The sequence below is a fragment of the Desmodus rotundus genome, chromosome 2 (genome assembly GCF_022682495.2).
Source record: "Desmodus rotundus isolate HL8 chromosome 2, HLdesRot8A.1, whole genome shotgun sequence".
Lineage (NCBI taxonomy): Eukaryota > Metazoa > Chordata > Mammalia > Chiroptera > Phyllostomidae > Desmodus > Desmodus rotundus.
In genome coordinates, this window is record NC_071388.1 from 139,075,410 (window position 1) to 139,089,249 (window position 13,840).

The window sequence follows — 13,840 nt, forward strand, 5'->3', positions numbered from 1 at the left end:
TAGACTGCATACATGACCCTCGTCTTAAAAGATGCCCATTACAGTATGCTGGGTAAAAGGAAGAAATGCTAAGCCCCTCTGCTATAAACTGCTGTTCTGTCCCTCTGCAAGTTTTTGAAATTGCAGGTATGTACATAAATGGGTGTGGAGAGCTTATCTGGCAAATCTTCATATTAATGATGTTTTCTGAACAGACATACCTAAATACCCTAGCTGTATTCCTGTTCCTTTAATCAGACAGCTTTCTTGAGCTTGTTAGCAGGATACACATACGGTGTTTCCATCTCCTTCATGGTGAATTTTTCAGATCTCTTGGTATGTGAGGTACATGTTCCATGGGTGTTTGTGAATGTGGATAGTGTATTTTCTGGTCACTCTCTTTTCTGATAGCAGAATGGCCTTTCTTTTTTCCTCTTTTCTGAAACAATACTGCATGGTACCTGGTAGGAAAAAAAGAACGTGAGAGATTGTTATTTACAAATTTGTTTTAAAATGTTTGTTTGTTTGGAAGGGAAACTGATTTAGTCTCATCAGTAGCATACAATATCCAGCAGTGGTGCAAGTCCCTTTCAGAAAAACTAAAATTCAGAAGTATGTACCCAACTTAAGCTTGTTATTGTAGGTAGCCAAAAAGAAGGGTGACATGTAGCCAAATTGCTCCTCTAATCAGAGGATGGAGGGAACCCTAAACTTGATATGGTAATTCAAAGGATGTAGGCTAGCACTTTGTTAGAAGATGAACAATGTTCTAAGCCCAGTGTCCACAAGAAAAATCACCAAGTTCTTATCCAATCCATGGGTGTTTCCAAGTAAAAATAAATACTGTTATACTTAAAATGAGGGACCACAAAGCCTCTAGGACAGGGATTCATGGCTTCATCCACTGTGCCCAGCTCTCTACCTGATAAATTGAATTAGTATTAGCCCAGGCATTTTGTGATTCACTTTGTAAACTGTTCCTGTCATACATGTAGGAGTAAATTTTAAGTTTCTCCAGATTCTATCAAAGCATTTGTGAGTTTAAGTTTTATAAATGAAAAGCACATTGGCTACAAATCAATCTTAAGAAATAAGCCAGAAAAATAGATGTTGCAGCTCTTACATGTTACATTTTAACCTTACAGAAACAGGAAGAAGTACCTTTTTAACAGTAAACTATTATTTTCAGTTAGTCATAGTTGGGGCTTCTCTAAAGTATTGAAACTAAAAAACATGATTTCAGTATGCCCTGATGATTAAGGACCTTAATACAAAAAATTCCTATAAAGTTATATTGTACTTTACTTTCCCTTACGCTATATTACAGAATAGTCTTGATCTACTAAGGGAGTAGCATCGAGTAATAATTGCAGCCTACCTTTATTGAGCACTTTTACTCTATACTGATCACTATGATATGCACTAGTTACTTAATTTAACCCTGACAAGAAATTTATTAGATAGATGCTTTTATTGGCTTTGTTTTACAGCCACTAATCTGTTCCCCGCCTCTAATTTTGTCATTCTAAGAATGTTATAAAAATAGAATCTAAAACAAAAAGGTTGAGACCCTTTGGGACTGGGGTTTTTTCACTCAGCATAATTCCCTTGAGATTTATCCAAGTTGTTCTATATATCCTTAGTTTGATATTATGTATTGCTTAATATAATTCCTTGGTATGGATGTACCAGTTTGTTTAACCCTTCACTGGTTGAAGGACATTGGGCTGTTTCCCATGTTTGGCTATTATGAGTAAAACTGCTGTGGACATTCATGTGCATGTTTTTGTGTGAACATAATTTTTCATTTCATAAATAAATTCTGTGTAAACATGTCAGTTTATCTGTTTTATTGACAGATGTTTAGTTTTTATCTAATTTTTAGCTCCTATGAGTAATGCAGCAGTGAATGGCACCAAGTTCTTGTATGTATCATTAGTTTGATATTACGTATTGCTTAGTGTAATTCCACAGTGTGGATGTACCATTAGTGTATGAGAGTTGTTGTTTTTTCACATTTTTGACTTGTTATTGTCAAACTATAATTTTTCCCAATCTGATGGGTACGAAATGGTATTTGCTGATTTAATTTGCCTTTCATCAATTAAAATGAGGCTAAACATCTTTTTATGTCAATTACCTCTTCCTATCTTTGGGTTCATTTTTCTTTCATTTTCTTACAGATTTTTTAAAAGAGGTTATTTATATATTTTTAAAACCATTTGTTATGTAAATTTTTCCAACATTCACAAGTAGAAAGAATAATACAATGAATTTCCATGTACTCATCACTCAGCATTGCCAGTATTGTTCCTGTACATCCCCTTCCCCATGATCATACGGCAATCCAACATGATTTCAACTGGGAAATTTTAAACATAATCACAGTACCAGTCTCACACCACTCCTTAAAAGAAAAACAGCATTTTTTTAAATAGCATAAAATATTTAGTCAGTGTGCGCATTCCTTAGCTGTCCTTTAAATGTGATTGCCCTGTCTCTTTTATCTCCTTTTTTAAAAAGTTGATTATTTCGAATTAGGACCCAGAAAATAGGGCAGTTTGGCTATACAAAAAAATTTAGAAATATTTTTGAATTGGGATCCAGGAAACTTCCATATATTATTACAATTGGTTAATCAGTTTCTGAAGACTCTTAATTGGGAATTGAGCATATATCTCACCTTTTCTATGAACTGTATCTCAGGATCTCTTAAGTATTTGAAGAGGGGAGTGTTTCTTTTATACAAGTATTCCAGGTAAAGTAATAAAACAAAAAGGAATGGTAGAATGTCACTGTTTTGCAACCCCTAATGAATTAATGGATCAAGGATCACTAATGGTTGCCAACATCATAAAAGGCGAGACAACCAAAAATTATGTGCTTCCTGATGGAGGATGGTTTCTTACTGCTCTTTAAGGTGACGGAAGGTGTTTATTCGTTTTGTTTTAGAATTACTATGAATCACGGATTTATACATTTTTACTATGTTTCAATTCACTGCAATTCACTATTCTCACTGATACTCATATTCACAAAATGTTATTCAGGTTAACTTCTGAGTCTTTTTGACATGACTCTACCATACCAGGAAACTAAGAGATTAACAGTTGTACTACAAATAAATAATACAATAACAAACTGTTTCATATACTTAAAACTGCAAACATACTTTTGCCCCACTGCTATATTTCCTGGCTCAGATATGAAAGCACCTGTTTCTCCAGAGAGCTCATGTTCCTTTTAGTGAGAAATCATACTTGGAAACTACATTCAGGGCACTGAGGGTGTTCATTGCTGCCGAGTTGGCCATTGTCTCTAAGACTTTTAGCCGACCTCACTAGGAAATATGTACATACTTGAAATTTTTTAAAGCTAAAATGTATCATGAGTTTATACTAATACTTCTTATTCTAATTCAAGACTGCAGGGTTTTGACCTTATACATTTAAAAACTTTCTTCCACTTCTATTAATTCTCAAGAACATCCACATATTCCCATGTTTTATCTCACCTTACCCCACAAGAGTCTCAGAATAATAATGCCAACACTTACATCAACTGTATAATTACTGAAAATAATTTGAAGTTTTTGTTGGTTGGTTCGTTGGTTGGTTGGTTGGTTTTTGCCTTTAGTCCTTAGGGTATCTTTCATCAGAAATGTTACTTTATTGTATTTTAAAGGTACTTGCAATAGAACCCAAATTAAAATTCAGTTTATTTGATCCATTTAATTTTTATTTTTAGGGATTTTGTTCCAAGATATTATTTTGTTTCATAATTATGTAAAATATATAGTTCTAAAAGTCCTATCTGTAAAATAAGACATAATCAAAGGTGTTCAGTTGCCATTCCTTGGGTGTTTGTGTCACACATTCTGTTTCTTCCCTCCTCTTACAGTAACCATTTCTTAAAAGTTTTATGGTTTGGGATATTAATCGTTTATTCAAAGATTGGTAAGTATACCAGTGAAGGAAAAGAGAGGCTCAAAACACACCCACCCACACATAGGTAGAAATTTGATATCTGACCAAAGAGCCACTACAAATCAGTGGGGAAAGAATTGAACTATTTGATAAATAGTGTTGGGACAGTGGTTATCCCTATGGAAAATATAAAAATAAGGAGTAAATATTGGGTTGACCAAAAAGTCCATATGGTTTTTTCTGTAACACAAAAGACAAATGTTTCATTTTCACCAGTAACTTTATTGATTTGGATATTTTGAGTATATTGGATATCTCCCACATGAGAGCATTGACTGTACTCAATTAATGTCTTGATTTGATCACTACCAACTTCAACTGGTCTACCCCACCATGGATCATCGTCCAGCAAGAAATCCCAGCATAAAACTTCACAAACCACTGTTCACACATTTAATCAGTTGCAGCACCTTCTCCATACACTGCACAAATCTTTGTTTGCTTTTCAGTTGCATTTTTCCCTTCCTTGAAATAATAAAGCATAATATGCCAAAAATGTCGTGGATTTTCTTGCATCTTCAGTATTAAAATGGCTACACAAAAATTCACTGATTTTGATGTTTTAAGTGTATGCTGATATGACAGCTGTCACAGTACAGTCTAACAAAATTGTTTCAAATGAAGTTAACTATATGCTACTGGAGCCATCTTATGGAGGGAAAAAACAAACTTTGGCCAACACAGTATTAAAAGCAAAATGTCAACTATTTTTAGAAAAAATATGTGAGGATAACTTTATGACCTAAAGGTGAAGATTTTTAAGGCAAAGAGCAAAAACTGTAAATCACAAGAAAGATTGATACATTTCACTATATTAAAATTTTAAATTTCTGTGCCACAAAAAAAAAAAAAATCACAGACTAAGAGAAGTTGTGAACACACTCCTTTTAGGCAAGTTGGAGGAAAGGGGAAGTAGTATGGGCTTCTCAATCCAACAGACTTGAGTTCAAATTCTATCTATGTGACCTGGTACAAAGTAACAAAACACCTCTAAAATCTCAGTTTCACTGAATGCAAAATGAAGATACAAGTACCATGCCTTTCAGTGTTTTGTGGGGATTAGAAAAACTGTATATAATGCATACATTTAGATATAGTAGGAATTGCATCAGTGTTTTAACCATTATTATGAGTAACTGTAATTTACAGCACATTCAAGCAACAACTGAATTAGGGTTTTATTAAGTACTTAAAACTAACTGAAATGTTTAGGGCCAAAAACAAATCAAAAGAACAACAAAGTTCTGCTAAAAACTTAAAATCTTGAAATAAAGTGTATTAGCCCTCATGGAAATGGTTTTTTGCAAGAGGTAAAATGTTTTAAATAGGCACTTTTGATTGTAAGGTTGGTGATCATTCATATAACTAAAGCAAAAAGGTAGAATTAGTGTAATGACTATTAATGCCTGTAACCTGCAACTGAAATTCTTTTACTTATTTCTTTCTAGTTTCTATTACTTCACAGCTTTGGTCTTCATGGGCCATGTTGTAAATGGTATCTTTTCACCTCTTTGCTCCCATCATAAACATTTTTATTGTCTCTCTCCTTTTTACATTTTTTAAAATTGCATTCTTTTTTATCTGAGCACCCCAGGTTTCCCAAGGAGTTTGGGTACACAAAGGGGCTAGGGAGGCCATGCATCTAAAAGGTAGTGTTGGGCCTCTTGGTGGTAAAGCATGGCTTGTGCTGGCAATGAAGGACCGACCCAGTGGGGCAACAGGAGCTTGATCTTGGAGTCATGGAACTACCTGACTGCCGGTTCATGGCACTTGCTGTCTGCCATCTCCTCCACCATTATGATCTGGATTAAGTGGGTGTCCAGGGCCCCCATGTCTGGTTAGTACTGGGTGACTGGAGCCTGCTGTGGTCAGGTCCCAGTACTCCTGGTACATGTTGTGTGTCCCACTGTGAGAGTCCAGCACAGCTAGATAACCAAAGTTCTCGAACATCTGCCCAAAGTGGACAGTTTCTCCTGGAGATTTCTTCCTCCTCAGTTGAGACACAAAGTACCAGAAGTGGGACTTGGCAACAACGTGGTGAGGTGCAGAGATGTGCCTTCAGTAGAGGGGCAGTGTGTGGCACTTATGCGTGGGCAGGCAGCGCCCAAGGCATTCATAACATTTTCTCTGCGTTCACCACCACCCGCAAAAGGCTAAAAATTACATTCTTTCAAGTGTAAAACAAAAATCAAAGCGATACATACATTAATAGGCTTAGTTGAAATTTTTCTTTTTTTTTTTTCCTAAGAAGGGTAGTCTCCTTTCCATTCTGAGAGGTAACTAACTTCAAATCCTTTCTCTCGGTATTTACCTTCACATTTCTAAATAGTGGGCTTAAATATAACAATCTTTTAAAACTCTTTAAAAATATATTACCTCTTGATTACTGGCTGTTTAAAATTCACTTCTCAACACACTTTCCTTGTCCCATATTTTGGCTCTAGTTAAATTACTAAATCAGTATCTAGTGTATACAGTATTACCATTCTGCAAATACTAACAACTGAAACAGTATTATTCTACAACTATTAACAGCTTAACAATGATTATATGTCCTTTTTTTTGTTTCAGTTTTTATTTTCAAAGATAACTTTATACCTACTTCCTCTTCCATGTACCTTTGATTAAGTCACCACAAATTCTCCCACAGAAGTGTATAACTCTCTTAATGTATTTAAACAGATAATGTCAGTTTTATTTCCTTTATGGACCCTTTTTTTCCTGGAACCATTTACTTTGCGTCTGTATTCTGGACTGGTTGCTTTTAGGCTTACTGCTTGATTATCATCCATTATCTTAGGAATTTCTTTGCTTTTCTCGTGTGTCTATTTCCCCAGTTCCTGGGTTCCATGCTTTCTTCCTTTTGGATTTACTCCATTCTAATGGAGCACAATCTTCGGTGGCTTTAAAGAAAGGATGTGTGGAAGGTGAATTTTTTGAGGCCAAGTATGTGTGAAATTAACTTTATTTTAGCCTGGTACTTGATTGATAGGTTAGTTGAGTGGAACATTTTAGGTTGAAAACCTTTATCCTTCACAATTTTGAATATTGGTTATGCTGTTGTGTTCTAACTTTTAGTGTTGCTGTTGAGAAATCTGTTCTTTATTTTTTGCTCTTACAGCTTTTTAATTATATTTTATTGATTATGCTATTAGGTTTGTCCCGGTTTTTCCCCCGTGCCCCTCTCTACCCAGCACACCCTGCTCCCTCAGGCAATCCCCAAACCTTTGTTCTTGGCCGTGGGTCATGCATGTAAGTTCTTTGGTTACTCCATTTCCTGTACTGTACTTTACACCCTCATGACTCCTCTGTAACTACTGATTTGCAGTTTTTAATCCCCTCACCTCTTCACCCAATCCCCCAAATCCCCCTCCCATCTGGCAACCATCAGAATGCTCTCCGTGTCCACGATTCTGTCTCTGTTCTTTTTGTTTGCTTAGTTTTAGATTCGATTGTTGATATATATATATTGCTGTTTAATGTTCATAGTTTTGATCTTTTTCTTAAATAAGTCCCTTTAACATTTCATATAATAATGGTTTGGTAGTGATGAACTCCTTTAGATTTTTCTTGTCTGGGAAGCTCTTTATCTGCCCTTCTATTCTAAATGATATCTTTGCTGGGTAGAACAATCTTGGCTATAAGTCCCTGCTTTTCATGACTTTGAATATTTCTTGCCAGTCCCTTCTAGTCTGCAAAGTTTCTTTTGAGAAATCACCTCAGAGTCTTCTGGGAACTCCCCTTGTAAGTAACTAACTGCTTTTCTCTTGCTGCTTTTAAGATTCTCTCTTTATCTTTAACTTTTGGAATATTAATTATGATGTATCTTGGAGTGGACCTCTTTGCATCCATCTTGTTTTGGACTCTGTACTTCCTGGATTTTCATGTCTATTTCCTTCACAAAATAGGGAAGTTTTCTTTCACTGTTTTTTTCAAATAGATTTCCATTTTCTTGCTCTTCCTCTTCAGTTACCCCTCCGAGGTGAATTTTGGACCTCTTAAAGTTGTCCCAGAGGCTGCTTACACTGTCCTTGATTTTTTTTTTTTATTCTTTTTTCTTCTTCTCATTCTGATTGCTTTTCTTTTCTTTTTTTTTCTTTTTCTTTTTTTCTTTTCTTTTTTTTTTTTTTTGGCTTCCTTATGTTCCAAATCATTGATTTGATTCTCGGTTTCATCCATTCTACTGTGTTTCCCTGTAAATTGTTCTTTATTTCAGCTCGTGTATCCTTCATTTCTGACTGGATCTTTTTTATGCTGTTGAGGTCCTCACTAAGTTCCTTTAGCATCCTTATAAGCAGTGTTTTGAACTCTGCGTCTGATAAATTGCTTATCTCCATTTTGTTTAATTCTTTTTCTGGAGTTTTGTTCTGTTCTTTCATTTGGGCCATGTTTCTTTGTCTCCTCATTTTGGCAGCCTCTCTGTTGTATTTCTAAGTAATAGGTAGAGTAGCTATAACTCCCTGTGTTGGTAGCATGGCCTAATGTAATGTAATAGGTGTTCTGTTGAGTCCAGTGGCACAGCCTCCCCTTTCATCCAAGCTGGGTACTCGAAATGTACCCTTTATGTGTGCTGAGTACACCGTCCTCTTATAGTTGAGCCTTGATTGCTGTTGGCAGGTCAATGCATGGGACTTACCTAGGCCAGTCAGCTATAAAGATTGGCCGTGACCACTGGCCACCAATCTCCGTCTTCCATGGAGGATCGATTATGCAGGGGCAGGGTGGCGGTGCTTTAACATAGTCTGTAGCTGTCTACTGGGTGCGCAGGCTCTGGGGTTTCCCAGGTGGTGCAGTCCAAGGTCAGCCCCCACCTGTGTTCCTCCTGTGGCCACTCTGTATAAGCTACAAAGCAATCTGCAAATAGCTGCTACTTGTGCTGGACCTGGAGATTCCCAGGCAAAGCTAAATGGTGAATGTAGGCTGGCTGCTGCTAGTCCTGGGCTTGGGCCACTTAACAAGACAGGTACAAGGCCTAGGGACTTGCTGAGGCCAGCTGTTGCTTGTTTGAGAGAATTTAGGAAGTTGTGAAGCATGAGCCAAGACTAGTCATTTATATGGGAAGGCCACTGTTAACAGCTTGGGTGGGCCTGTAAGTTGGGTGGGACAGAGTCACAGGGGATCTCCAGGGCAAGGCAAACAGTGTTAGCCGGGTTGATGGAGTCTCAGCTATGGCACCAGCCTGCCAGCTTTGTGGTTCTGTAGGGGGAGGGTTCAGAAAAGGAACAGTGGCTTCTGCCTGCCTTTCTGTCTGAGAGAAAGCTGTCCCCTAAGTCTAGCCTTGATGCCAGATACTTCAGTTCCTCTCCGTACGCCACTGGTGCCTTTCAAGCTGCTACCCTGTGCTGGAGCTCAGAGAGGATGTACCTGAGTTGGTGAGGTCCTGTGTGGGTTCTTTAAGAAGAACTGTTTGGAGCTCCAGAAATTTCTTCCATTGGCTCAATCCCTGCTGGTTTTTTCAGACAGAAGTTTTGGGGACTTATTTTCCTGGCACTGGGACCCTCAGTAGGGGGGCGCCTGGTGTGGGGATGGGACCCCTCACTCCCAAGATATCCCTCCCAAGTTTTTATCCACCACACATGGGTGGGGGTGGGACCAGCCCATTCCATGTTTCCACTTCTCCTCCCCTCCTACCAATCTGGATGAATGTAGTTTTTTTAAGCCTGTAGTTGGACATCCATTCAACTCGATTTCTGATGGTGCTCAGTGAGAGTTGTTATATAGTTTAGTTGTAATTTTGATGTGGTTGTGTGAAGAGGCAAGCCATGTTTACGTATGCCTCCATTTCGACCAGAAGTCCTATAGTTTTAAATTTTAATTTTTTGAGTCCTGGCTGGCGCGGCTCAGTGAATTGAGTGCTGGCCTGCAAACCAAAGGGTTGCCAGTTCGATTCCCAGTCAGGGCCTGGGTATTTGTATACAATCACTGCTTTAAAAAAATGTATATATATTTTTTGTCTGATAGAGATGGTAATCAATGTAATCTCTGATAAAGAGAGGTACAGATGAAACCGTATAGGTGTTCGGAAGCATTAGGATACCCGAATGTGTAATTGAATTCTTGTATAGTTTTTGAATAAAAAGAGAAATGATAACATCAGAAAACTTACAGTGCTAGTGCAAGTCTTTGCCCTGGTTCTGATTTAACATAATGTAACACCTATGAATTCTCACTATTAATTTCTCTAACTATTTCCTAGCTTTTCTTGCCCCTTCCCCTGCCTCAGAAGCTAGGGCACTGCCTTTTGTAAGAATAGAATAAGAACATAGAACCAGAGATGGGAGGTGGAGGAACAAGAGGTGAGTGAGATAGGTAGGTGTGTAAAAGATAGTCATACAAAATTTGCGTATATAGCCTTGACCTTGAACTTTCAAAAACTTGTGTTTAACCTAGAAATTCAGTATATCTACTCAACATTTTTTAAACTTATCTTCCTCTAAAATGTCTTCTAGTTGTATTAGATAACCTGATTTTATTATTTGTTGGTCTGTGGACTAAAGGCAGATCATTGACTGTCACTTCGTGAATTTACAAATACAACATCACCTTATATACTTTAATTGCTTCAATGTATATAAAAATATATACATTAATTTTTAGTGATCTACATGGTTTAAGGGTCCACATCATGTCATTGAATTTGATGCAGATTGGATTTTTTTAAAGCATACTTGTAAATTACTGCTATTTTCAGTAATAAAAACTGTATATCAAGAGAAGGAAGAAAATTTTATTTTCAGGACCATTTTAAGTGAATCAGTTATAGTTACAAAATAATCTGCATCGTCATTTCATGAATCACTATAACTCCTCTGATTTATTAATCATTCTCATTGCCTCGTTTATGTACAAACCATTTTTTTGTGCTGTGTAATGCAGGTTAAATACAATAAAATTTTTACAGATTTTAGAATATAAGACTCATTAGGGATAAAATACTACCAACCACTTAGGGTGGTTGTGGTAATTTAGTGTGTATAAAGCACTTTAAACACTGCTAGGCCCATATTAAATGCTATATAAGGTTGTAAGTGTTAGCTAAAATTTATTTTTGTTTTTATATAGTGGTACAGTTTTATTAAACAATTAGCCACAGTTCAGATTTTTGAGATATAGTCATTTGCCTTGTAATAAGTTATTTTTGCCTTTAAATATTTTATGTCCACCAGTACTATCTGTAGTTGGGGGCTGATTTTACTAAAGTTATATGGATATACACATCTGTTACTGTGTTACAAACTACCTTTAAGAATGTTATGTTGCATCTGAGAATAGCTGGACATTTCACACAGTATGAATATGAGATACTCATTTATGCACTGATAGGGAGGCAGCCTTTAAATAAACCGCCTCTTGGTGATTGGTATCTCTTTCATTGCCTGGTGCTAAATTGTTCATTGCCTGGTGCTAAATCTTGACATGTGATTTCAATACATACTTTGTGGCCCTTTCATTTTCTTCCTTTATATTTTAAAAATTAATGCATATACATGCTTAAAATCCTCTATTTTTAAATCTTAAAATGCTTTATATTTAAAATAAAGAGGATAGTATAAAAGGAACAAACAAAAATTTTAAATTCTCTTTATTATCCTTGAACTCCTACTTAATGTTCCACTTCCAGAAGTTGGAGAAGTAATACCAGTATCCTTTTAAAATATTCTGTGCATTTATTTATTTTTATACACACACACACACACACACACACAGACTCACACTCCTTACCCTTTTAAAAACAACTTAGTGCACTGTATACTATTTTCTGTACCTTAGCTTTTTTCATTTAATGTTTATGAAGATTGGTTTCATTTCATATAAGTATACATACATCATTGTCATTCATTCTCAGGGCTTCAGTTTATGTACAAACCATCATTTATTTCTCCAATTCATTGCTCATTTTATATTTTTTACTTCTTACAGTGTCACATCTAATGCTCTTGATTAAATGTCTTTGTCCCTGTTTATCAGATAAAATTCTAGGCATAGGAACTAAATACGGAATACCAGTTTATAAATTACCTTCTCACAGTGTTTAAAAAGGCTTCTTTCCCCATTTATTGCAAAGTAGTTTATCATCAAGTTTTAGACCTTAGTCTTTTGATGAGTAAAATATACTATCGTTATTGTATTTGCATTTACTTAATGTTTTATGATTTTTGATCTAGTACCTGCCCATACAACATTTTTTCCTTGCATTTTCTTCTTGTATTTTTATGTTTTTTTACTACAAAATGTTTTTAATTTATCATGTATTGGTATTAAGAGTATGAGGAATCAAACTTAATTTTTTTTAAGATAACTAGTCTGACATTAGTCTGTCATACGATCTCCTCCCTTTATTTATTTATTTTCCTCACCTGAGGAATGCTTATTGATTTGAGAGAGAGAAAGAGGGAGAGCAACATCAATGTGAGAAAGAAACATCAATCAGTTGGTTGCCTCTTGTTCGTGCCCTGACCGTGGACAGAACCTGCAATGTAGGCATGTGCCCAGACCAGGAATCGAACCCTCAACTTTTTGGTTTACAGATGATGCTCAAACCAACTAAGCCATGCTGCACAGGGCCCACTCCTTTTTAAAATAATCTGTTTTATCCTTAATGATTTGAAGTGCCATTTCCATTATATTTTGTATTTTGGTAGTTTTGTTTCATAGCTTCTCATTATGCTACCAAATTATTGTGTTGATAAAGATGTATCTTTTTTTAATTGCTATTTTATATTTTAGCATATATTTGTGAACTTTTTAAAAATAAATTTTCATTATTGCTTTTATTAAACTTTAAACTACATATGAATTAAAATTTTAATTGTTCCCATTGTTCCCTTTAACTCTGAAGCAAATTTTTAGATGTCTGCTCATGAGCTCCTCTTTGGTAAATGCATTATAGTTTAGGAGTATTGTGTGGTCAAATATAAACACTGTATATCTATATTTTCTCTTCAGTTTGAAAACTTTTTCTTTCCTTTTCTAGCCTTCAATCTAGACAATGAGCAACCAGATTATGATATGGATTCAGAAGATGAGACCTTATTAAATAGACTTAACAGAAAGATGGAAATTAAGCCTTTGCAATTTGAAATTATGATTGACAGACTTGAAAAAGCCAGTTCTAATCAGGTACTGTACATTGTAAAAATGTCTTTTGTCTTACAGTTAATCCAATTAGTAGCTTTATTTTACATGTTCTTTAGACTTATATATATTGCATTTTACTGTCTTTTGTATTTCTTTTCCTGACATGCTAGAATTTTTATTTACAGTATTTCTTGAAGTGAATACTTAAGCATAATTTCTTTGAATGAGAGTATGAAAAGTAGTGTTCTGACTTTTTTATTGTTTGGATATTAAAATACACTAGTTACAACATTATAATATCTTGTTCCTTTTCATTGGGCTGTGTTTGTGGTGCTTCAGTAGCTAAATTTATTTGATAGGGTCTCTCTAAGACATATAGCTCATACCAAATCTTGCTCAGATTTATATTAAAGTACTCTTAATTATTTTAAATGTATTTTAATTTTACTTATGCATATATTAAAATTTTAAGTGAAGGAAATATTATTCACAAAGTAATAATTAATTTTCCTTAGTGAGACAGCCTTTATATGGTATAGAGAGTTTAAAATGGTGTGGTCTTTCTGGAAAGCATTTAGGCAGAAAATGTCAGGTATAAAATGGTTTATACCTTTTGATTTAGTAATCCTACCTCTAGGAATTTTTATCAAGAAAAAAGTTAGTGAAAATATCAGATTTTTCAGTAGTGAAGTTCAGAATAACTTATAAGTTGTCTTTATGGTAGAATATCATAAAGCCATTTAAAATCATTATTTTGAATCACATCTAATGCCACAGGAAATTGCTCATTTTATGTT

At 35.4% G+C, this 13,840-nt stretch overlaps 1 protein-coding gene and 1 pseudogene across 3 annotated transcripts in view; one reads left to right on the forward strand and one right to left on the reverse strand.

Annotated features, from left to right (window-relative positions):
* EPC2 (enhancer of polycomb homolog 2) overlaps positions 1-13,840 on the forward strand; it is a 113,275-nt gene that overhangs the window by 62,609 nt on the left and 36,826 nt on the right. For all 3 annotated transcript variants that reach the window (XM_053918648.2, XM_045203032.3, XM_024569596.4), the window contains exon 3: positions 12,940-13,085. In XM_053918648.2, coding sequence (XP_053774623.1) covers positions 12,940-13,085 — 146 coding nt within the window. The remainder of the gene's footprint in view (positions 1-12,939; positions 13,086-13,840) is intronic.
* On the reverse strand, positions 5,378-6,757 carry LOC128780267 (large ribosomal subunit protein eL20 pseudogene; annotated as a pseudogene).